General features: G+C 51.2%; 8 protein-coding genes across 8 annotated transcripts; 4 read left to right on the forward strand and 4 right to left on the reverse strand.

Annotated features, from left to right (window-relative positions):
- Positions 1-353: 353 nt before the first annotated feature.
- On the reverse strand, positions 354-2,069 carry Z519_12133 (uncharacterized protein; the record flags this gene model as incomplete). The annotated part of the gene is made up of 1 exon (XM_016769840.1): positions 354-2,069. The coding sequence occupies one exon, from the start codon at positions 2,067-2,069 to the stop codon at positions 354-356; it is 1,716 nt and encodes a 571-aa protein (XP_016613899.1).
- A 507-nt stretch (positions 2,070-2,576) lies between these two features.
- Positions 2,577-3,410, reverse strand: Z519_12134 (uncharacterized protein; the record flags this gene model as incomplete). Its single annotated transcript, XM_016769841.1, has 1 exon — positions 2,577-3,410. One exon carries the CDS (start codon positions 3,408-3,410, stop codon positions 2,577-2,579), a length of 834 nt encoding a protein of 277 aa, XP_016613900.1.
- A 2,939-nt stretch (positions 3,411-6,349) lies between these two features.
- Positions 6,350-6,994, reverse strand: Z519_12135 (uncharacterized protein; the record flags this gene model as incomplete). The annotated part of the gene is made up of 1 exon (XM_016769842.1): positions 6,350-6,994. One exon carries the CDS (start codon positions 6,992-6,994, stop codon positions 6,350-6,352), a length of 645 nt encoding a protein of 214 aa, XP_016613901.1.
- A 2,070-nt stretch (positions 6,995-9,064) lies between these two features.
- Z519_12136 (uncharacterized protein) lies at positions 9,065-10,424 on the reverse strand (the record flags this gene model as incomplete). The annotated part of the gene is made up of 2 exons (XM_016769843.1): positions 9,065-9,694; positions 9,747-10,424. 2 exons carry the CDS (start codon positions 10,422-10,424, stop codon positions 9,065-9,067), a joined length of 1,308 nt encoding a protein of 435 aa, XP_016613902.1.
- A 1,364-nt stretch (positions 10,425-11,788) lies between these two features.
- Positions 11,789-12,472, forward strand: Z519_12137 (uncharacterized protein; the record flags this gene model as incomplete). Its single annotated transcript, XM_016769844.1, has 2 exons — positions 11,789-12,285; positions 12,355-12,472. 2 exons carry the CDS (start codon positions 11,789-11,791, stop codon positions 12,470-12,472), a joined length of 615 nt encoding a protein of 204 aa, XP_016613903.1.
- A 3,084-nt stretch (positions 12,473-15,556) lies between these two features.
- Positions 15,557-17,211, forward strand: Z519_12138 (uncharacterized protein; the record flags this gene model as incomplete). The annotated part of the gene is made up of 2 exons (XM_016769845.1): positions 15,557-16,015; positions 16,090-17,211. 2 exons carry the CDS (start codon positions 15,557-15,559, stop codon positions 17,209-17,211), a joined length of 1,581 nt encoding a protein of 526 aa, XP_016613904.1.
- A 239-nt stretch (positions 17,212-17,450) lies between these two features.
- Z519_12139 (uncharacterized protein) lies at positions 17,451-18,508 on the forward strand (the record flags this gene model as incomplete). The annotated part of the gene is made up of 2 exons (XM_016769846.1): positions 17,451-17,990; positions 18,050-18,508. The coding sequence occupies 2 exons, from the start codon at positions 17,451-17,453 to the stop codon at positions 18,506-18,508; spliced, it is 999 nt and encodes a 332-aa protein (XP_016613905.1).
- A 2,164-nt stretch (positions 18,509-20,672) lies between these two features.
- Positions 20,673-21,293, forward strand: Z519_12140 (uncharacterized protein; the record flags this gene model as incomplete). Its single annotated transcript, XM_016769847.1, has 1 exon — positions 20,673-21,293. One exon carries the CDS (start codon positions 20,673-20,675, stop codon positions 21,291-21,293), a length of 621 nt encoding a protein of 206 aa, XP_016613906.1.
- Between the last annotated feature and the right edge of the window lie 2,237 nt (positions 21,294-23,530).

Consider the following 23,530-nt stretch of genomic DNA (forward strand, 5'->3'; position numbering starts at 1 on the left):
GTTCAATTCATCTCCTCCTTTTGGCCAGGCATGAAAATTCCGAACACTGGCCCACTGGTCTGCTCGTCACGGGCCAACCTACTCCGTCTTCGAGGCCACCTGGCTAGCGCCCAGCGTCTGCCATCATTCCGAACATCCAAGCTATGGACAGTCCTCCCCTGACTGATAGAATATCTGGGCCGTCGTATGCAATGACAGCCGGCCCATTTTTGGCGGCGTCATGATTCCGGGAAAACCCCTCAATAGCAATGTCGAATCCGACTCCTTTGTAGCGTCAAGGACCCAGCAGTGGAGGGACAAAGAAATTATCGTCGTGCCATAAACATAATGGTACCAAAAACTAGGACTGCCATTCAGCCCACTTTCCATGATACCTCGCCACACTCTGATCTGACTGAGCTGAATTTTTCGACTCTGTCGATCATCCACCCAGAGGTGTACTCTTCTTTCGAGTCGACCGGCCGACCCATTTTGATGGAATGGCTCAGTTTGCAGGTGCCGGGATGCCAGGCAAACTGCATACATTGCACATCCTTCTCACAAACCGAGCGGCAGTCTTCGATGGACTCGATGGATTTCTTCTCGAGCTCGGAAAGATCGTCCCATATCTGTTGCTTCTCTTCATCATTTTTCCAGTCCCAGTCGTTGTCTTCCTTGACGTGGCCCTCACTAGGTTGCGTAAACGTTTTGTCTCCAGAGAGATTGTTCCAGTCCTTCTTTTGTTCGGTGATGTGCGGCCTGATGAAATCTTCAAAGACGTCCTTGTACAAGTAGGGGACTGCGCCGGGGTCTTCATCGTCCCAGGTCTTGTTTATCCATTCTTTCTCAAACTGCCAAAGCCCTTCAACCTCGTACGAGTGCACATGGTGCCAGGTGATGGCCGGGGTGCACCACACAGTATCAGACCAGACGAAGCCAGATGGCGGATCCACCTGAAACATCGGCCAGGCACCGCTGACGCTGACTCCCGCTTGGCTCATCGCAACTCCTAGCATGACATCCCCGCAGCAGATCGTGGAAGTCTCTTTCTCCCAATCGGCGATCTTTTCAGGTGTCCGGATCTCTTCAAATCTCTGCACCGCATTGCGAGATAACAGATAGCCAGTGCCACCTTGGGCAAAGGCAGTAGGGCCATGCCAATAAACGCAGCCTGCATACAACGGTTCGTCCGGATCCATGCGGTCGAGGAGAAGGAGGAGGTTGGCCCAGCTGAGATAAGTGTCGGCATCGATTGTGACAAACCATTCCGCGTCCGGATACTCCACGTAAGCCTTGTGGAGCATGGGAATGTTCTTCCATTTATCCAGAGCCCAGGCCCTGTCGGATCCAAGCACACTCACATCACCATGCGCAACATGAGCGGCGTGGATTTCATTATAGAACCGAAAGTCATCGTGATTCTCTTTGTACTCTTGTCCGATCCCATCCAAGGCGTCTTGAATCTGGAACTCTCCCACTTGTTGCTCCATGTCGGAGAAGACCATGAAATTAGGGACGCACTGAGCCAAGGTGACGAGTTGTTCAGGGACGCGCGCGAAAACTTCCGTAGCACCCGTCTTGACCATGACCACGACTTTGTCTGCGCCTGGAAGCCGGCGGCATGGTGGTATGCGAGAGTCAGATACGTACGGGGGAGGAGAAGAAACGGGGGCAGGTTCGAGAGGGCTCGTTGACGGGGATTCGACTTCGGGCTCAGGTTCAGGCTCAGGATCGATTTCAGGGTCGAGGTCAGGGTCGAGGTCAGGTTCAGACTCGGGTTCGGACTCGGGTTCGGACTCGGGTTCATGGCCAGTGTCCGCTTCCGCATGGTCTTCAACCTGTGGAACTGGATCGGGGTCTTCATCGACCTCGTAGTAACCGTCTTCCAGGTCGACGTCGGTTACATCTTCGACAGCGGCGGAGGTGGAGCTGGAGCCTTTCCAGAAAGATGCAGGAGAAGACAGGCCATACTCGCCCTCTGGGTCAGGGCTGGGGAGATAGTAGGATCGGAAGAGGAACAGGGAGAGCAGGACGACGAAGACAATGAGCAGCCGTACAGGCCCTAATGCTCGAGGAAGGGACATGGGCATGTTGCTCATGGCCAAGGAGGAGACACTCGACCTCGAGGAAAGCAGGGCGAGGTCGAGAATTGAAGAGGACAGTGCGAAAGGCCGCGAAAGGGAGTCCGCAGGGAGGCCATTGATATTTGGGAGAGGGGCCTTCTGCTTCGGACTGCCAAGCTCCAAGGGGCAGAAAGGTCATGTTTGATAGGCGCACGTGCACGGACCCTGGCTATGCAGAAATTGGCTTGGCGGGCTCGGTTGGTTATCTAACTTGCGACCCTTGGAAGAAAATTCACCGGGACGATGTCATTTTACGAGGTACGCAGGATCACAATATCCATCATATTCCTTATCAATTGACGAACTAAACGTTTTGGTGATGTCGTTGCTTGCTGGGTGAATTAGGGGCATGGGAAACAGAAAAGCCACCACGGCGGCAAGAGCATCGCACAACCATCATTCAAGACGCCAGACAATCTCATGGCCAATGCTGTCGTTCCTTTTTCGAATGTTCCCTGCGGTGCAACGTGGCTTTTATCCATGGAACCCCTCGTCTGCCTCGATCGTCCACCCCCCGCCTTCAATCTTCGTCCACTTCCTCTCTCCGTTGCGCATTCGTTCCCCGCTACGCTTCTCGTTACTCTTTTTCGTCCGAGACGGGCAGAGCGCGTTATAGGGACGGCCTGCTTTCCAAGAATATAGGAAGGACATTGGCATACGCCAGGAGGGAGGTTCTACCTCGACAATGCCATCTTCATCGAAGCGGAAGGTTGCTGAAGCCGCGACATCCTCGTCCGTGCGAAAAAGCACTGTGACGCGGATCGTCAGCTCGACTTTGCTAGCAGGATCGAGGACGAGCTCTTCCATCCATGATGGCAACTGCGGTATGATTTGGCTGTGGATTTCGGCTCGTTGCCGTTGAACGAGCTTGTCTATCTCGATTATGTCCGTGAGATTGTGTCCGTAATGATTCAAGTTGACTACCAAATAGCTGAAGTCCCCGTCCCTGCAGCAGAGGATCGCTCGCAAATTGGGGAACGCCGCTGTGTCGACGGCTGGCATGTAGGTATTTTCCAAGATGATTGATTTAATGCTTCGCCGGATCCCCTCTGGGATTGCGAGGCCGGTTGGACGTGCGCCCTCTTTACAGACGAGGGTCTCGATGCACGTCGGGGAGGGCTTGCAAAATTCGCGAGAGACGTTTGCAAGCGTCAATGCTTGCGCTGGTAGACGCCAGCAAGACCGGTAGGGAAGGTTGGGATCCGGTTCGACGGTGATGTACTCTCCCGCGAGAACATTGTCGAGGATTTCTAGTTGTACTTCTTTGGGAAGATCTAGAAAGGTTTGGGGCTCCTGAGTTTTCGACATGTTTGAAGATGTGAAGGGACGCTGGGACAGGACGATTCAAGCAGAATACAGGATGTTGGGTTGGAGCGAGGACGAGGGAATCGAAGCTGAACAGCGTTCATTCTCACTATATGTCCCTCAGAACCAGTCCGGCCCCTCTCCTGTCAAGGGATGCTGCTATGAATGTGACGTCAAGAAAGAAAAGGTGGCAGGCCATTATCTGGCGAAGCCCCGAAGTCTTGAGAGGATGCCGCACGGCACATCCCTTGCTTGATGCCTCCTGCACAGGGGCACGGAAGGGGTGGCTGGATTGGTCTTACCCAGACAGCACTCCAACCCGATTGTCCTCCCACCTCAATTGATGCAAGCTCAAGGATTCATCAGGCAAGATCTTGAAAGGACGACGCATTGCAATGCAGCCTTGTCTGTGTCGATTGAGTTTGACAAAGATGCTTGTCGCCCCAGATAACTTATCCCACAATACCGCCACGTTCGCCAGAACAAGTATAGGCTAGCCTGGCTGGTGTGGCTGGTGATGCCGGCTCGCCGGCCCCTCAACAGAATCACGTGCGTAATCGGCTATTTGCGGTCTCAGTGAACATGTGACTGTTGGGCCCTTCGGGTGTGTTCAGCCTCGAGGCGCACTGCGCGTCGAGCCCATCTTTTACTTCTTCCTAGTCGGTTTTTGCTCTCGTTGTGGACTGGACAACTGTAAAACAAATTCGAAACGGCCAAGGAAAAGAAGGTGGTGGCCGCCCTCGACAATGCAGCGGTAAAAACACTCGTTGCTACGCTGCTGATTCAGACGATCTTTGCAACAGGAACACGTCGATCACAGCCACGGTAGACGGGGGGAGACAAGAGACGGCTTTGAAACAAGGAAGGCCAGGAGAAGGCTTTGGAATGAATACGGCTGAAGATGGAGGGTTACTCGACCTTGTCGTCTATGGCCTCGCAAACCACAACCAACTAGATCGATACACAGATGGACGGAATGGCAACAGTGATGCCCATGCACATAGATGGATTGATGGACAGGAAAATAGGAGAAGTTGGAAAGGGTCATGGCACGTAGATGAGTACACAAGTGCCCCGACCGACCGACCGAGCGGGCCTGTGAGCAAGGAGGGCGACGCATGCATGCTTGTATGTATGTACAGCATCTCCGTATTGGATGTATGCACATGTCTATGCTATCTGCATATCGGATGCGTGTATGCAAGAGTGCTGCGTAACGAACATGGTCTAGTGTACAATGTCAACGTATTCTGTCCTCTTCTGCGCTGTGTTCCGTATAACTATCTCCTCTACCGTCCGTTAGGTGAGCCTTTTTCCATGTTTATCTCAAATTTTAGATAAGGCCACCAACACCACGTCCAGTGCCAGTATACATATAATTATTCAAATCCCAGTCCCTATCCATTTCCAACCTCACCGGGCAAGGTGCGCAAGGGTTCCACCTCCTCGCCGCGTGGGCCCGGTCGATCGAGCGGAGGACCGAGTTCCCGATCGGCCGCGCCGGGTGACGGCGTCTGATGTCCGCCAGCGGCGTTGGCCGTGGGCGCTCACGTGACTTAGAGGAAAAGATCAGAGACTTGTCGAGGTCCGCACTCTCGAAGAACCTATTTTTACGCAAAAGAGAAAAGGGAAAAACAGTCAGGACAGGCTTGACATGGCGAGACAGAAAAGCCCGACTGTTGGATAGATGGGGGGACGAGAGAAGGCGGAGGACTCGAGTATCGAGAACACCTTACTGGAATGTTGATGGGTGAGGAAGCTTCCAGAAGGTCGAATCGTACCCGCCTCCCGTTTGACGATGGTCTCGTCGCCGTTGGCGACAGAGGGGGCCGTCGTGGCGGTGGTATGGAGGCCGACTGCCCGTCCTCTGTAGCCGTTGTCGTCGTCGTTATCGTCGTCGCCGTTTCAAGTACTCTCGCTGCTTCCTCTGGCGCACGTTCCGCGGCTCCTCTCGCTATTTCTTCTCCTTCTGCTGTTGCTCCCGTTGCCGCTTCTAACGTAACAGCCGTTGTTGGCGGTCTCTTTGGTGATATCAGGGCATTGGGCATAGGAAGTCTCGCCTCCTTGTGTTCGCCATGCTCACCAAACATGTCCTCGTTGGGATCTATAGTGCGAGCTGGTTCGAGTCCTATTCGAGGAACGAGCACCCCTTCGGCACCAAGGTTTGTGTTGACAGGGTCGCGAGAGCACCACTGGGGCAAACCACCTGAGACGCTAGGCGCTTCACCCACTGCGCAAACTGCCTCAACCTCGTTGTTCCTGCAGATCTGTGACAGGATGGCGACGGAATAGGAGGTTTCAGGAATGCTCTTGTGGTTACAGGCCAATGTATATATAAACTGGCAGAGTCTCTCTGAATAGCTAGGCGACCAGAACACAATCAATCAGACAGGTCCACAACTCAACCTTCGTACAACAGTTTGGGCCGCTGCTGGGTCGGGGCTTGCCGTGAAAGCTAAATTAAAAAAAAAAAAAAAAAAAAGGAGAGAGAGAGAAAGCTAGAAAGGAGTTTTGAGACTGGGAAAATGGATCGGCCGTTGACGCTGAAGAGGCTCAGGCTTCCCTGACTTGAGGTGGCAAGGTGTGCAGGTCGGCAATTGACTACAGAGATCATTTTGGACCTGGTTGCAAAGTTTGTGGGTTTCGAGGTCCTTTCGACCTGTCACTCAGTTCACCTATGTGGCATTTATGACACCATCCCTTCCCAGTGCCTCCGGGGAGTCTTGGGTCTTCTCCGCCTATCAAGCTGATCGCCCTGATGCTAGATGCCCTGGAAAGCTGCCTTTTCAGTGAACAGAGGTGAGCTTTAGAGGCAGCATGTGACAGGTCTAGTTTGTTTAAGCTGCACGGCTACACTGGGAAATTAACTAGGGGTATCATAAACTGCGGCTCGGGACAGATGGGATAGTCATGGCTGTTTGGCATTTTCCTGTGTCCACTAACTAGACAAGACAAACGCTCCGCCAATCGTTCGCTCTGGTTGGGGGGGTTGGGAAGACCCGGCTGCTGTCCTCGTCCTGGATTCGGGTGACCTGCTGATTGATGCTCTCATTTGTTGTCTCGTTGGGGCTGCTCTGATCTTGAGTGTGGCCAGGGGTGGGAGGAGGCCAGGACAGCTTCTGTCCCGGTTCCGAGAGGGTAGTAATGGCGGTGTCGGGGTGGTGGGTGGGTTGATCTTCGCCGAGTGGAGGAGCAGGATTCTGGTCTGCTTGGAACAGGGATGTGGATGGCGATCCAAGCTCCCTTGGCTCGCTCGCTGGAACGTAGCAAGATCCATCATCTAGAGGGTGGTCGTTCGGGCGCCACTGTCGGGTAAGGCGCTCAAGCCACTCATAGTCCAATACCCGCCCACCCTTGGTGATCAATTCGTTGGTGGGAGACAGGACTGAGTAGACGGTGATGGCATGAGGAGGTTTTGGAACGCCAGGCTCCTCCCCGTTATGGACTCGAAAGAAGCCGCGAGGAAGCAAGGGGACTGGGGTGTTGTCCACAGCCGCCGATGGCTCGTTGCCGACTATGGCAGCCAATGACTGCTCCCTGATTCCAGGGGCCCAAAGATATTCAAAGCTGCGGATGGGGGCCGACATTAGACTTTTGGGGGGGTAGGAGGAGAATGGACAGAGAAGTAGATGCAGTATGCAGAAGCCGGTCATGGACATTACGCAGGGCACGGGAGAGTTTAAGGGGCAATATATCTCTGTACCAGCGTTTTTCATTAGCACATCATGGGTAGGTCTGTGACATGATCATCGGAATCATGGCCATATTGAGGCTGAGGAATGTTGACAGGTCCCAAAGGGAAGGGAATCCGCATTTTAGACGCGTGACGGTAGATTGGGGTGATAGAGGAGCGGCGCAAGTGAGTATAGGTCATCACGGTCGCGTATGCCTGTGTCTGTCTCGGCCGGTAAGGCTGAGCGCCAAGGAAATAGGGATTGGCAGAGTCGCCCACCCCGTTAAAACTCAAATAGTTCGTATATAATTGTGAAAGATTCATATCATTTGAACCATCTCGACGAAGCAAATGGAATGTTACTAGCCTCGTAAGACCGTTGCAGGTAAGGAAGAATCTTTAACGGGAGATTCTCCACGATATACCTTGGCGGCTTAGTCATTAAGTGAGTGCAATAATGGAGGACCACAATGGATGAAAAGGTTTCCCGAGATGCCGAACTCGCCAAGGTGCTATCTCGCTCACTCGCAGTATTGCTACTGTATATACCTGCCGCGGTGTATAACAAATACTGAGTTAGTGAGCTAGTGGCCGTTTAACTTAACCTAGATCTGCTAGTATAAAGATCTCTTTCCTTCGCTGTGATTGTCGCTGTGTCTGTGTATCCTGTCACTCATTCCCTCACCCCCACACACCCCCTCCTCTATATGAGATATGAGACCACCACCCCCAATAATCGGGATATTATCGCAGCTATCACCTATTCTCCTTTCCTTTCCTGATCATGTTACTACATCTGGATCCACAGGGCAATGATATCATGGCTTGTTCGGGGCTGTCATTCTACTTGGCCGGTTCGCTCATCCGTCCAACGGACAAGAAATTGTCTAGCGCTGTCTCTCAATCTGTAGCCTCATTGCCCGTGAACCCTTGATGGCTGCATCTCCCAGGGGCAATTCCACAGCGGCCCAGTGACACGCCACGCGCGTCCAATAGCGCACATTCCCCCTCACAGTGCCCAGACTGTTGACAGGCGCCATGTCTCAGAGCTCTCCTCGCATGGAAAGGAACGTGACAGAAATCTAGAGCGCGAAGGAGCGGGTAAAGGAGTGGTGTGAGTGCGTGTGGAGAGGGCCAGAAGGTGGGACTAGGGGCGTCTGTGCAAGTGAGACAGAGTTTCAGAGAACACATCCCCGCAAACTCAAACTCAGCTTGATCACCGGCCCACTCGCCGGACTGAACTTTGCGGCATCGATGGGGCCAGAGCTGAAAATTTCCCGGGGAAAAAAACGGTGACGGCTCGGACATGCAATACACAGTTGTGCCTTCGCCCGGATGGGACAACGCCACCAAACGTTCGAGCAGGGAGGCTTCTGGGATCTGTGCAAGGAGAGGGAGAGACTTTTGGTGACAGGTTCAGCTGTTTTGGTAGCTCTGCGGACAAACCATTTCCTCCACTCAGCGCAATGCGGGCTTATCCAATGGTGCGGCTGAAAAGGAGGGGTAGCTGGCCACATGTTGAGTGCGGGGTACATGACCCGAGCTCCCCCTGGCCCCCCCTAAAATAGCTCGCCAATAGCTCGCCAATAGCTCCCACTCGATACGAGCCAACGCGTCCGCGTGGGCAACCATCGATTAGCTGAGTCTTGCGTAAACCGAGTTTTTCTTTTGGCGGTTCAGTTGTTCGGATATAAAGGATGCTGGTGGGGCCATCGGGGATAAAGCCCTGCAGCGAGCAAAGACCAAAGAGGCAGAGGGAGGCAAGGAAGGGAGGGGACAGAAGTTTGGGTCCAACGCATTAGCAGCCTCGGGACGCCTACTCAGTCCTGTCAGGGCGTTACTTAGTTCGTGTTTTGTTGCTTTTTTGCCCAGTTTTTGTTGCCCACCCGCCATGCCGTCCTTGTTGTCTCGCAGTGCTTTTGTCCACCCGCCCCATCCACGGTTGCTTGTTTGCCTCATTTGCTGCGCCCCTCCCCCTTCCCCCTCACTTGGAACAATCCTCCTCAGACAACCCACCTTGCTCATCTTCCGAGTCGGAAAAGGAGATCATGTCGGAGTCGGACTCCGCCCCAGCCGCAGCTTGCACGGCTTCTTGCACTGTCTGCGTGGCTTGCACGGCAACTGCCTGCGCTGCCGCGGCGACCTCGCTGCGTTCCGAGTTGTCGATGGTGACTAAACGCTGAAAGGCTTGCAGGTACTCCTCGACAAAGGGGTTGGGCGTGTCGGTCTCTTCTTCCGGGTTTTGGCCTGACTGGTCGTGGTGGACGAGGTTCCTCAGCACCCACTCGGCCTTTTGAAAGGCCCCCTTGGACTGCGCGAGGAGCGTCTCCAGATGCTCCCACTTGTTGTGGTCGGGCACGGTCTGGATGGTGTTGGCCACCTCGCTGAGGCGGTACTCGTGGGCCTGGATGTCAACCACCGCCTTCTGGTGCTGCGGCTTACCTTCAGTCCCGCGGCTAACGGTGCCCCGCGCCCGCTGCCAGTGTAGGCGGAGGAGGTCCCTGGTTGCGGCAAAGTCCTTCGCATTAGGCGTAATGTCATGAGTGCGAGAGAGGGTATGGACCATCTCCCAGTAATTTGACATGACCTGAATCAGGGACGTGATTTGGACAGGCTTTTGGACAGGTTAGGAACCGGTAGATCAATCATACGTCAATGAGACTCACGTAGAGGGAAGCCATCGTGTAGCAATCCTGAGTTGGGCGCAGGCCGGCATCATCACACTCGACAGCGGCGATGAAGATACCCCTTTCAGTGTCGTTGTGAACTTTGAGTTGTTTGGGCCACCCCGGGCCCGGCTTCTCTGGCACAAAGTAGCCAAAGGTGTCATTCGTGTGGTCCAAAACCCAGCCCTGAAGGAACCCATTCGGCATGGCCTTGCGGACCTCAACTCGGTTTCGGCCTGTGATATCGCGTCGGTAATCAAGAGCGCTGTACTGGCCTTGGGTCACGCGTTGTCCAAGACGGCGGCACCACGCGGCAATGACCTCCAGGTCGGACTGGGAACCAGCCCGGCCAATGTAGCAGAGTTGGGGCGGAGGTCCCGGCGGGAGCCAAACTGCGGGGGGGACACGATAAGGAAGGGGGGCTATGTATTCCGGGGTCTGGGGTTCACCAGCCTGAGGCGGTTCAGGCGGTGGCCCTACACCAATAAGGGTATTGAGCTGGCTGCGGAGCTCGTGGAGCTCCCGCACATATGCGACCGAGACGGTATCGAAGATCCGGTCCTGCTCTTTAACGGTGTAGAATAGGCATCCAATGATCCGATCGTGTTCCTGGACGCGAGTCTCCAGCTGCACCCGGCCCGCCTCAAGGGACTCCAGCTGGTTGCTGAGAGATTCCATTCGGTGCTCGAGGCTCTCCACCCTGGAGATGAGGGCTTGAGGTACCCTGTGGACGGTTGTTAGCGGGATGGCACGATGGGCCGGCTAGGGGGCAGCGACGGCCGACAGAAACAATGGGCAGACCGAGTTCTCATGTCGGTGACAAGCATTTGCCTTGCCAAAGTCTCTTGAATTTCAGGGAAAGGGGCCAAGGGTCGATCAAGGACCCAAGTCGCAAGTATGTGGATGAGGCAGAAGGAATGCAATGAAGTCAGGCTGGGCGTTTCTGAATCCCAAGGGAGAGATGGAGAAGGGATGGAATTCAGGAAGGGGGAATGCCCAGCTCTATATACCCTGCCTTGCCATGCCATCCCTCGCTCTCTCCCTCTCTAGGAACCACTCTATAATTTTGGACTCCTCCTGCCGGGTGCTCTGTTCGCTGGATCAGCTGGTCGACGGATCTCGAAGCCGGATGCTTGTTCTCTTGAGGTGTGTGTACATGTACACCAAGTTGATGCGGGTCGGATGTAGTACAAAGGGTACCCGCTTCCACTCCCCTGGACGCTGCAAAGGCCATCCATGGCATGGATGCACCTGAGTAGTTATCCACCGAGCCCGCCCATCAGTTGAATAGCCTTTTGCGGCGACCAGCCTTGGCAGGCTTGAACAGGCTTGAACAGACTGGGCATGTTTGTCATGTTTGGGCGTATCTTTGGGCATGCTTGGGTAAGTTTGGGCATGTGCGGGGCTCTACCAACTGCTATTCGCCCGCCACTTTGCCAACCAAAAACCCCTTGCTGGAAGCTCGGAGCCGGGAGCTGGGAGCTGGGACTCGCGCACTTCAGGCTCCTTGAATTTCCCGCGCTCTTTGGGATTGGCAGACGAACCCCTTGCGCCCTTCTACGCACCCACTGGCAAGCACCAGGCACGCCTCTCCCGGCAAGAATGCGCTACGACGAAGTCTAAACTGCCCGGGTTGAACCATGGTCGGACCCTTTCTAGGGGGAGGACATGTCAATCGGACTTCACGGTGGTCTGTGCTTAGAAGTTGGAATGTCCGGCTGCCCTTTTTTCGCGCGGCTAAAGCACGTTTTGGACGTTTTGGGCGCTTTGGCTGAGTATTTGCGAGTATGCATTCCAGCCTCCAGCCCTTGTCAGGTGCAGGTGTTGCCGATGGTCGATGTAGGGGATGCCACAACCCTGACCGATCCAACGATGAAGGGGAGAGGGGAGGAGGCTGGGAATCAGCGCCATTCTAATCGTCATCATTTTCACCCTCATCAGCCCATCAGTTCATCATCCCGTCCTCTTCCCGTCCTCCCACCCATGTCCCTGCCTCTCTCATCTCGGTCATCATCAGCTTCATTCTGATCGCCATCTTCATCATGAACACAAGCATTGATCAAGAGCGCAAGAATCTCCACGAGGAAATGGCTCGGATGCACAAGTTCTACGAGGGAACCACTAACGATGACGACCTCTTCATCAGGCTTTTGGCGGCACACAACAAACAATTGAACCTCCTTCTCACAGGGGCACGCCGCGGCGTGCAGGCACGGTTCCAAGACATGAGTATCGAAGAGGCCATGCACTGCGAGTTATCACGCTCCGTCGGCACCGCACAGGGCATGATCCATGTGATGGTGTGGTTCGCCACGGCGGCCAACGACGAGGAGCATCAGCTCCGTAGGCTGTACGTCTGGGCGTACCTGAGACGCTACAAACTGGTGCCCCAGGGCCTTGGGGTGCTCTCCAACTTTTCGTTGCGCCTCTCGCATCAACCTCTGGAGGACAGTCAGCGACAGTGGGACGAGGCTGTTGAGCTTTACACCCGGTGCGAAGACGAGGCTACCAGGTATCGAGCCAAAGAGGAAGCCGAGCTGTGAGTATCTTCTTTTCCTCTCCCTCCTTCCGTCAAGCCGCCATTGCTAATGCCTTGTTCGGCAAACAGTCTGCCACGGAAGCAGCGGGAGAAGAAGGGTTTTGTTGGCCGCATGCGTGAACTCCATCTGATTCAGCGCAAGCTCTCCAAGCTGTTCAAGCAACAAGAGCAGTCGCAAGAACACTAGGAGCAATCGAAAAAGGAGGAATGGAATAATACTTTGCAGGATGCCCACGTAAAAGTCCTACGGGAATGGAAGGGAATGGAAAGGATGACTGAGTGTACACCTTGCAATTACAGTGTCGTTCAAGATAACTCGTCGCTTACTACGGAGTAGTTGGGCCGGTTATCTCGCCTGCCGTTTAGTCCGTCATTTAGTTTGACGTTAAGCTATTGTTGTGGCGATCTCGCGATGTTAGTGGGCAATTTTTTCCGTCATTTACTCATTTACTGTGTCATTTGGTTCCCCGTTCTTGCCCGTTTTGCCCATTTTATCGGCCATTTACTTGTTAGTCATTCAAAGTCAGTGGTTACCCGGCGGGCCTGAACGTGGCTCGGCTGGGGACCGCCTAGCCCGCTCAGGCTAGAAGGGGGTGCTTACCCCGCTGCTGTAGGCGGGAGTGCTAGGGAGCTCATCGGGTACGCTGGCGGATTTGTGGTCCCACTTCCGAGATAGCCAGCCTTGGGTGCCGGGAGTACATACCGCTTATCCGTCTTGCCCCTCCTCTGTGCCGCTGCGTGACCCAACAAGGTTTGGTTACTCAGTCACAGATCCTTTTGTTAGTATTGAACTGGATGAAGGAAGCGCAGGATATATGAGCCGTGTGACTAAGAGCAGTATAGTCAAGTAGATAACATGAGTTGGCGACGAAGGGAGCGCAAGCTATCTAGAGATAATGAGGGTGTATATATAATGCTAGCGCTCTGTGCGCTCTGCTAGTAGGGTCAACAGGGCCAGCAGGGCATATTATGAGACTTAGCCTTGCTCTCCGTAGGTTCTCCTATGTGTCCAATGAATGTGGTGAGTTGCCCCTATGCGGCTCGTGACTGGTCTCTCTCCAGGCTGTGTCTAACACATTTTCACAACGCAGCATTTCCATAACTTAGACGTCAACCTCGGAGATTCCAGGGTTGTTAGGGATTCCTTGGCAAGTAGGCAGAAACTAGCGATAAGTGCGTATGTAAGGTACCCCTATAGTATATGGTCAATACTGTACACGACCTCTAAGCATAAGAGAGGAGAGAATGCGTCTCCTATGCGGGAAGCGTGCTAGTAATTTTCCCCCGAGTCGCATCTCTTAGCTAGTGAACTGGGGCGAGGCTACTAGCCATGGGCATCAACTCGTACGGCGGTGGGTATAGCCTCTTCTCAACGCGCACACTCAACTAGGGGAAGTCCTCTCTGTTGGTAACTTGGTTGATTGTCCATTCTATGAAAGATAGTCCCCCAGGACTATATAAGAAGAACCATAGTCTAGGGTCGGCGCCCCAGCCAATCATAACGCTATCCACCACTTCAAACTTCTCCCATTACACTAGTAGCCTGATTATTCTTCGATGTATCAGGCGTCCTCCTTCCGATGTTTAGCCGAATCCGTAACAAGGATGTAAAACAGCTTTATAAATGCTTCAGTTAACTCAATGGGCTTTTTCCAAGGATGTTTTTGGAGGTGGGCTTAACACTTAAGGATTGCTCTATCACGGGACATAACGCCTAACAATGTTGGTAACATGACCACACGTTGGGTGTACCGACGGATGAACTGGGTTGCAAAGAAAGAGCCTTGTTCAGCGACTGCCGATCCCTTCCATGCTCTCCAATTCAAAGCTTTGCTCTCCGACAAGAGTACTGTAGAAGCCGTACACTTACATTCTTCATTAACAGTCTCGATTAAGCATTCAACTTGTTGGCGCGCATTATTGCCAAATCTTTAACCGATGGTAACAATATATGGAGAAATACTGCGAATGACGCAAGACTCATTCCTCTCCTGAACACTGAGACTGTTAAGGCTTCCTTGGCAAGTAGGCAGAATCTAGCGATAAGCGTATATATTGTAACAAGGCAAAGTGGCTGTGCTGTGCTGGGCTGATAGTGCGATGGCAGGGAGGAAAAGTTGTCTAGTCACATGTCAAACCAAAATGGGCTGGCAGAAAGGGGGTGCGGAACAGTTTACAGTGCTGGCAGACCGCCATTCTTTACAGTTTGAGCAGAGTATCACGAATTCCATGGTTTTTGGTGCCGTCTACCTAATTCCTGAGTGTTTTATTAGTCCTGTCCTGTTCGTCGATGCTGCCGCTGTGCTAGGTGTTCGTAACCCTAGCCGCTGCCCCTCTAGGTGGTGTTGATGGTGGTGTTGTTTTCTTGTTAGTATCAACCGGAAACGCGTTCTCGATTCCTGATCTGCTGGACAGGCCTCTGTGCGTTGTTGCACGTGCACGCCGAACTCTGAAGTGCTCTGTTACAATAAGGATAGATATATACAGATATGCAGGTGATCCAATGGGAGACAGGGCCTAAAATTAGGACTAAAGACGACATGGAGCCATGAGCAACCCGAGCAGATGTGCGGTTAGCCTGAGCAGAGTGAGGCCGAGCCGGAGTTTAGCCAGGTTACCTGAGTTAAACGGCGAGGCTACGGACCTCAACGCGGGTAACTGGTGCTGCATCTAGGAATGTCACCTAGACAGAGCATTCCCTATACGAATCCTGACCCCTATAAAGCCCATTTCTGCTGAACCGAGCACCCTAACCATATATCCTGAATCCTGACTAAGCAATTTGAGTTGTTCCCGTACAATCGAGGGTAAGTCTTGGCGAGCTGCGGGGCGAGTCTTGAGCAGCCTCGTAGCGTGAGCACAGCCGTAATTTGGGCGGCAGCTGTGCAAAGGCAGTGCTCACGATCGCAAAAGGGCAGGGACTTACTTCGCAGCCCACCTCAGTCCTCACCTGCGCAGAGAATTTATTTCACGAATGCACATCGCTTCGGTCAACAGACTGGTTTCTCTGGATATGCAGCTGGCTTGGAATTGTCGCTTGCGATGTCTGTCGAATACTTTCACTACATGCCATTGGAAGAGGGTCATGTCCGGCTCCTGGCTCTGCGGCAAGGCAGCAATCAGGATGACCCCATCGAATGTGAGCTTTACAGTTACGAGCTAGACAGCAGTCCTCCGTATGAAGCTTTATCTTACGATTGGGGTGACCCGCACACCACCGAAGTCATTTCACTGCAAGGCTCGACATTTCGAGTAATGGGAAATCTATACCATGCGCTACGTCGTCTCCGACAAAGTCGAACAATCCGGCTTTTGTGGGTCGATGCTATCTGCATCAATCAGAGCGATGTACACGAAAAGAATACCCAGGTTGCACGAATGGGCGACATATACGCTAAGGCCAAAGAGTGTCGTGATTGATCTTGGTGAAGCGACAGAGGCAACAGACCAATCGATGGACTACTTGATGCAGATTGAGGAGAGGGGAATATCGCAAATCCCTCCGATGGTTAAATTCTCTGAGGTCAATGGTAGAGAGGACGACTTAAGGCTTGAAGAAGGGTTTCGAGATATTCTATCCAGACCTTGGTTTCAGAGGGTATGGTGTCTCCAAGATGTCTTCCACGCCCAAGCCGCAGTTGTGCATTGCGGCTCCAAAGCTGTGTCTTCAATGACCTTCGCCCGCGCCTCCAAATTATGGCTGGACAAGCCAGACGGTCTATCACACCAGGTCTTGGATCTAATGTCCGGGCCTAGAAGAAACGACCGAGCGGCTTCTAAATACAACTCTATGACCTTCTGCAGCGGTTTCAGCACGCAAAAGCGACAGACCCACGAGACAAGATCTATGCACTTTTGGCCATGGTCGACGATGGGAATTCGATTATGAGGATCTTCAAGGACTATTCCATGTCTCAGCAAGATTTGATGCGTGCAGTTATCGCGAATCTCTGCTTCTGTGAGTGGAGTAGTGTGCCTGAGCTTCCATACAATACGATCGACGAATTCTTGTCGAACCTTGATCCGATCGATAATGGCGTCCTGGAGAAGATTTTTGAGTCGTCACAGGAAATCGATTTGGAGTCCCTACTTCGACATGGATTGCACTATATCAGAATTGACCGCTTTCTTGTTGAAGCTGCGAGCAGGAATAAGACCAAAGGCAATGAGATGGTTGAGCTTCTTCACAAAGCAATTGGCCAGGAGAGATCAGCTTCCCCAACTCCATCAGAAGCGACATCAGTATTTTCGGACGTCTCTGCGCCCTCGACAAACACTTCGTATACGCCCGAGGATGTTGAGATCTCTGTTTGGCACGTGGTGGAAATACTGCTAAGCAAAGATGCCTTCGCTGATCTATGTCAGAGTGGTTTTCATAGCAAGGACCTAGAGCCGGCCAGATTCGCCGATAATTTACGGCGCATGTTGAAGACCTTCGGCAGGGCACTCCTAATTGAAGCTCAATCTTACAGTGCTCGGCTTATAGCGCTGCTGATCCTTGAGGGTTCTCGCCGTATGGCGGCGTTAATCAGAGTCCGGTATGATCGGAGCTATGAGTTTGTCGGCTCAGAATTGATTGATTCCAACGTAGCATCCATGACAGTAACTGAAAGGCGATCTCGAATCGACAATTTTATTCAGCAGCTCAATTCAGCGGACACTGAGACGGCCAAACAATCTCGAGATACGACCGAGAGGAATAGCGATTCAGAGGACGATTCAGACACCATCTTGGATGAAGAGGCAGCTACGGTCTCTTCGCTTGACGAGATTGAGAATTTTATCCCGTCCAGTCAAGCTTTCAAAGGTCTGCTAGAGACTCTCACATCGTTCTTGAAGCGTCCAAAGTTTCAAGACGTATCGCCCTCAATGGCTGTGCTGAACCATGTACAATCCCAGTCTACGGCTACCAATCCACTCGCATGAGCCGTCATCAAAGTTGCAGAAGTATTCAAGAGAAGGAAGTTCTACAACTCTTCCGAAGTTGGAGTTAACTAGGGATTCATTCTCGATGCGGGTCTACGAGAGGCTATCATGCTGGCTGACGAGGATAGAGAGACCCAAAGCAGGGCTCCATAGAATCCAGTACACTTGCGTGAGAATTTCTCGTAACTTATATTGCAAAGACATATCGCTAACTTTTGTCGTAGAGCTGTGGTGAGCCTATGTTCGTTGATGTCAAAGAGCTGAGATCTGGGGGACTTGACAAATTCCAGAAGCAGCTCGCAGCATCATCAGCTCGGTCCCAAGGGCAGATACTTGCTGGGTCTGGCGCAACGTCTTCAGGATTGCCCAAGATGCCCCAACGAGCATATGTTACAGGCGGTTCTAGTGGTGGGTTGTCAAATCCACCTCCCGTACCTGACCAAACAGGTTTTAAGGAGTCGCCTGGAGACCTTCGAACGGGATCAGGTCGACAACAAAATGTTCAAACCATCGACGTTGGTGCAATTCCCCGTTATCTATTGCTCTGCGTAAATACACGAAACCTGACCAAGCTTCTCCATGTGGATCTCAGTTACATTGAGAATGACCAACTCCTGTTCGATGGCATCCGGCGCAGATATTGGGAGGCGAGCAGACATGATTCCTGGCACTATGGGTTGCTTGCACCTCAGTGGCTGGCGGATCGAATGTCTGCTACTTGGAGAGACTGGTTGGGGACTGTGCACTTGCGGGTGCCTCGAAGCGCGGAACTCATCGAGGTTAGTCTCTCCCTTAGTATCTCTCGTGAGATGGCTGCGTCTTGTTAACAACACCTCAGTTCCGACTTGTGCCGTTCCACGCAAGCATCTGTCCTGATAAGGTCAGACTCAGGCTGCCACCCGAAGACCAAGTTAAGGTAGAGAAGAACTATCACTACGACCCCTGCCCAACCGAAGTTGAAGTCTTGAGCATACCTAAGTTTTCGCACCTCCTAAAGCCCGGTATTCACTCTTACGACTTCTGGTTGAAGACGTTCCCAAAGAAACTGCGTGGTAAGCTAACGTACCAGCCGGCAGTCATCGGATGGGGCTTGACAATCCACGAAGGCTGGGATTGGGTCGTCCTGTTCTCCAATATGCTCGTGCTTACGATCCTAGTCGGCGTTGCTGATGTACTATACGCTGTCTTCACACACGACTCAGCTTCCGCATTCGGCTTCGGTGCCTATGCTATGGCTGTAGTTCCACTCTTTCTCACTGTAAAGTACTGGGCATGGCAAGAGCATGAGAGTTCATAGTCGAAGCACATTGACGAAGTGTGACTATGAGGTCGGAAGGGGCTCGGGACTGACAGGCAGCGTGCCACATTTATTTTGAACTAGATGTAGTCTCGAGAATTGATGCTTATTCAATACAGTATGTAAACCAACAGGGAAAGTCATCTAATGTTGTTGATGGAAGTGCTATCTGGACAGTGCAAACTGCATCAACGGCAGGATAAATGTGACAGCCAGGGTTACCAAGACATGTAAAGACCGTCGACGCTAGTATCCGGACGAAGGCATCGGACTAGCGCCGATACCCACAGTGTAAATTACCAAACAGTACAAAGTCAGGCAGACCTCGTGGTCCTGCAGAATCTATCATGTCCTCCAATTGAGTCACATAAAAGGTCAGGCTGCATCACGTGACTGGACAAATGCGCTAGGCATTGCAACACAGTATTACATTAGAACGCTAATCCGCCGCCCTCCTTTCTCCGCAGGCGACGCTCTGGGAAGCTTTGAGAATAAGTCATAGGGAGCTGAACAACCTGAGCAGATAGGCCGTTAAGTTAGCCCGAGCAGACACCGGGTGAGGCTGAGCCGAGGTCGGGCCTGGTCACCTGACGTCTCAAGTCAAGCGGTGATTGGGGCACGCCAAGAGATGTAATGACAGCCCGAAGGGCTTCGAAGCGTGTTGTAAGGGCTTTGTACTAAGTCCGAAGCCCTCCAAAAGTATATAGTCAGGCGTCTCCCCAGATCCCTTCGAAATCAACCAATGTCCTCCGATTTGAGTGACATGCTCACCCTTCTTATCACCTGTGCTCAATCTTCTGCGATCAACTTCCGACCGCAAGTATCGAAAGACAAACAGCGCCGGAAACAGAATTTAAGGCCGTGCGAATACTTTAGGGAAACAGGAAATCGTAGTGAAATATAAAGTGCCAGATGACCGGGGAAGGGGAAGGTCTGGGCAAACGGGAGTGGCATCGCTACAAACCTGCTGCAGGACGCGTTGCTCAGAGGAAGTTTTTTTTTTTTTTTTTTTTTCAGAAATGTAGTAACAAAGCATGAATAGCCATTCCCAAAGAGCCCAAGACTATGACGCAGCATGCGTCGTTGATGCTGAACTGCGGCCGGAGAAGCTGAGCAGTGCTAGTTCAAGGCGAAGTTCTCAGCAGCAGTGCTAGTCTAAGGGGTTGTGTCACGAATAGCTATCCCAAGCCCTATTATCTGCACCTGAATCAGGTGGGCTACTTAGGGCAGGCGGTATAGGTGTTGCAGACAAGGCTGTCAGGGGACAAGGCTGAGGAGCACAAAAGCTGTCGGGATACATGCCTCATGCTTACACCACGTGATAGCAAAAGAGGAGAAGCTACAAGAGTCTCTTCCCTACTCATTCAGGTGGGAAACGATCCTTCTTTCTTCTCCAAGCGTTGAGTCTTCGTCTATATGGACTACAGATAGTTAATCGCATACAGCAATCCAATCCATCAGTGCCTCCTGTCTGGCGTAGGTCCTGATAGGTTGGCTCGATGGTGCGAACTAAGCACGCTGTCCTCGCAAAAAGAATGCTATGCATTGACCTGACCTTTTCGCTAACATTGCGCAGTCTGACCCAGGCTCTGTTGTCCATGTCTAGAGCATAAGTGGATCTGGGTGGTTAGCAAGTGAAGAAACCTCAGCTTCAATCTCTCTTCAGACTCCGCAGATGCCATTAACCGTGAATCAGGGCCGATACACGAACTAATGTGAGTACACGGAATAATTGTTTTCCCTTCTTTCCGTGTATTACGTGGACCAGCATGGATTGGTTACACGGATCGCTGATAGCTCCTCCCAGATAGCTAGACGGAGACTTGATAAATTTAATAGGTATCTAGCTAACAAGGGATACACTCTTCCTCACTGATCAACATGGTCAGCAGAATCTGCGATGCTGCCCAATCAACCAAACACCTTTGTGGAAGATGTCGCAACATCCCTGCTGAAACATTTTACAGCTCGAAGAAATCTGATATTGGTTCTGAATGGCTCTACGTGCCGCGAACGAGGCATCAGCTTATTGAAGGTCCTTGTGCCCTCGATGAGCTGAAGCGAGCGGCAGAGGCTGGCTGTGAGCTGTGTACACTATTGGAAGACGCGCTCTCACTATGTATTCATGATCCATGGACGCAGCTGAGGAGGCAACCCTCAATCGATGGCCCTTACCTTTGGACTCTACTCTCATTATGATCTTGATGTTCGCATTTCGGTCGAACGCAACGGAAAGGATCCCGAGATCCTCTTCCCCAGCTGGCTTGGAAAGCCTGGATCATATCTCATTGAACCTAGCGCCGATACATCCTCTTCTTTAGCCTTAGCGCTCTTATGGATTGCAGAGTGCATCAATAATCATACGGAATGTGCAGTCTCCCCGAGAACTCGATTCCCTCGGAGCTTGATCAACATCGGCCAAGAACCGATTGGCATTGTTCCAACAAATAATCTTCATAGTCTAGGAGAAGATGCGCACTACGTCGCTCTAAGCCACTATTGGGGTGGACCCGGCTCTATTCTTCCACCAAAACTTACTATGAAGACCTTGGCTACAGTTGAACAAGGTATTCCAGATTCGGACCTTCCACCTACCTTTTTGGATGCGGTCCGAACAACCAGAGCGCTCAGCTTTCGGTATTTGTGGATAGATTCACTGTGTATCGTCCAGGATGACAGGACGAATTTCGAAATAGAATGTGCCAACAAGAACTCTATATACAGTAACGCCGACCTAACAATAGCTGCCTCTGACGCAATGTCACGAACCCACCGTTGTCCCTAAGTACTCTACGCCCTCCACCCGAATCGGGTGGACGGTATAGAAAGAAAAGGAAAGGATAAGGCAAAGGACGGTTGAGGCACAAGGCTATCGGTTAACGCTGCCTTACCCTTTTCACGTGACAGAAAGAGGGGAAGCTATAAGAGTCTCCTCTCACCTGAATCGGCTGAGAGAGAACTCTTCCTTTTTCTCAAGCGTTGAGTCGTTGTTAATAGGGCTACGTGAATAGAATAAGACATTTAGCTACTTTAATTTCTTTATATCTACTACGTTGCGTAGGTCCCTAATAATTCTCAACGCTTACCTATCACGCAGTGACACTATCGAGCTAGCAGTAGCTACATACGATTCTAGGGAGACCCTTAAAAACCATCCTTACTAGGGTAAGTTCTCACCTAAATTAGGTGAGAATGAATCCCCCATCGCCCCGAGACAATGGGGCGCCCGAGGTCTCGTCGGGGACCGTCGATAAAGACCCTACGATTACTGTGGGCCCTATAGACCCGCGACACCCTATTTTCACGTCTACGGACGTGAGTGACCTCGAAGAAATGGATGATGAATAATTATAGGCCGAACTATCTAGGCTTAAAAGAGAAAGGACACGGCGAGAATAAATAGATCGAATTCATTATCTACGGAGAGGGGGTACTCTTAGTGTGGAATAGAGATTAATATAAGAGACTATAGTATATTCTCGAAGTCTCTCACCTAAATCGGGTGAGAATAATAAGCGACTAGTCATAGATAATTTAGCTAGCTACGCGAAAATCTTTAAGACGGACCTCCCGAAGTATTTTAATGAGGGTAGTTACTAGGCCTTAACCGAGTTTATTATAGATATCGAGATGTATTTCGAGTTCTATCACTAGAATCTAATAGACCCTAAGGTAGCTAAGCGGACCATTTAAACGGCGGTAATCTAGCTAGATAGAGAGCCTCGTTAGGTATATTATAGATAACGTAACGTATCCGTTAGTTAGGAGGAATTCCTTACGTTTCTTCGAGGTACTATTAAAGATCCTTAAACTCGCACTTTTAAGGCCACTTATACTACTTAGTTTAGAAAGTAATGAAAAGAATAGAGTGTTCGTTAGTACTTATATAAACTAGAGTAAGTAGAGGCCGAGGTAGAGACATTAAGACTTACGGAAGTCGAGCAAAAGATATAGCGTTTTCTTTACGGTCTATAGCTTAATATTTATAACGTAGTTATAGTAGAGCTATAGAAGGTACGTCTTAATAGAGATACTATCCTTACGGCCGCCTATCGCCATGAGACACGTTTCGCGAATAAGTAAAAGGGTAAGGCTAAGAAGAAGAATGCTTTAGGGAAAAGAAATGAGCTCCTAAAGTAAAAGACATCGATGGCTATAATAGAAAGTGAGAATAGAACTTCCCACCCGAATCGGGAGAGAAAAAACATATCTAGTTCGCTAAACGTATTAGCTGAGCCCAAAGCTAAGCAGAGAGAAAAATCAACGTCCTCGTTTGTTCCTAAGTACTATAATTATTATAAGAAAGGGTATCTAGTACGGAATTGCCCTAAAAAGGGTATAAAAAAATAGATACCAATGTGGTAAACGTAGCTACCGCATTGGGGTACATTTAGTCTACGAGATACGGCGCATTAGAGTAACGCTGTGTAAGTATTTAAGTAATAGTCCGAGTAAAGGGCGAGAAGCATTAATTGCGGGCTCTTATGGACTATAGGGTATAGGACGACTTCATCTTATAGATAACTATTGTTAGGCTTAGTTTAAAAGGCGTTCCACTAGATATATTTAGGAAGGCTATGGATGGTCGGTAGATCACCATTTACGGCCGTTATAGCCTCGAGGTTTAGGCCATTAATGACCGGGGGAGAACTACTAAGACTAGACTTAATTTATTATCTATGAATATCGAGGGATTCGATATAATACTCGGTATACGCTGGCTCGAAGTAATTAATTCCGACATTAATTTTAGAGATAGTATCTAGGTAGTGAGAGATCTAGATCGCTAAACCCGAATTAATATAATTACAGCGTAAGAGCTTATTTAAGAAAAGAATGAAATCTACATTATATAGTATTAATCTTTAGAGAAATCTTAAAGAGTTTCTTACTCGAATCGGGTAGGGTAGTGTTTCACTCGTCTCCGAACTCTTACATTAAGTAAAGACGGAGGTATATCTTCTCTTTATACTAGCTATAGCGACGTAGTATTAGATCCGGGCGAGGCTTAAATTTCACTAG

This window comes from Cladophialophora bantiana (assembly GCF_000835475.1).
Source record: "Cladophialophora bantiana CBS 173.52 unplaced genomic scaffold supercont1.26, whole genome shotgun sequence".
Taxonomy (NCBI): domain Eukaryota; kingdom Fungi; phylum Ascomycota; class Eurotiomycetes; order Chaetothyriales; family Herpotrichiellaceae; genus Cladophialophora; species Cladophialophora bantiana.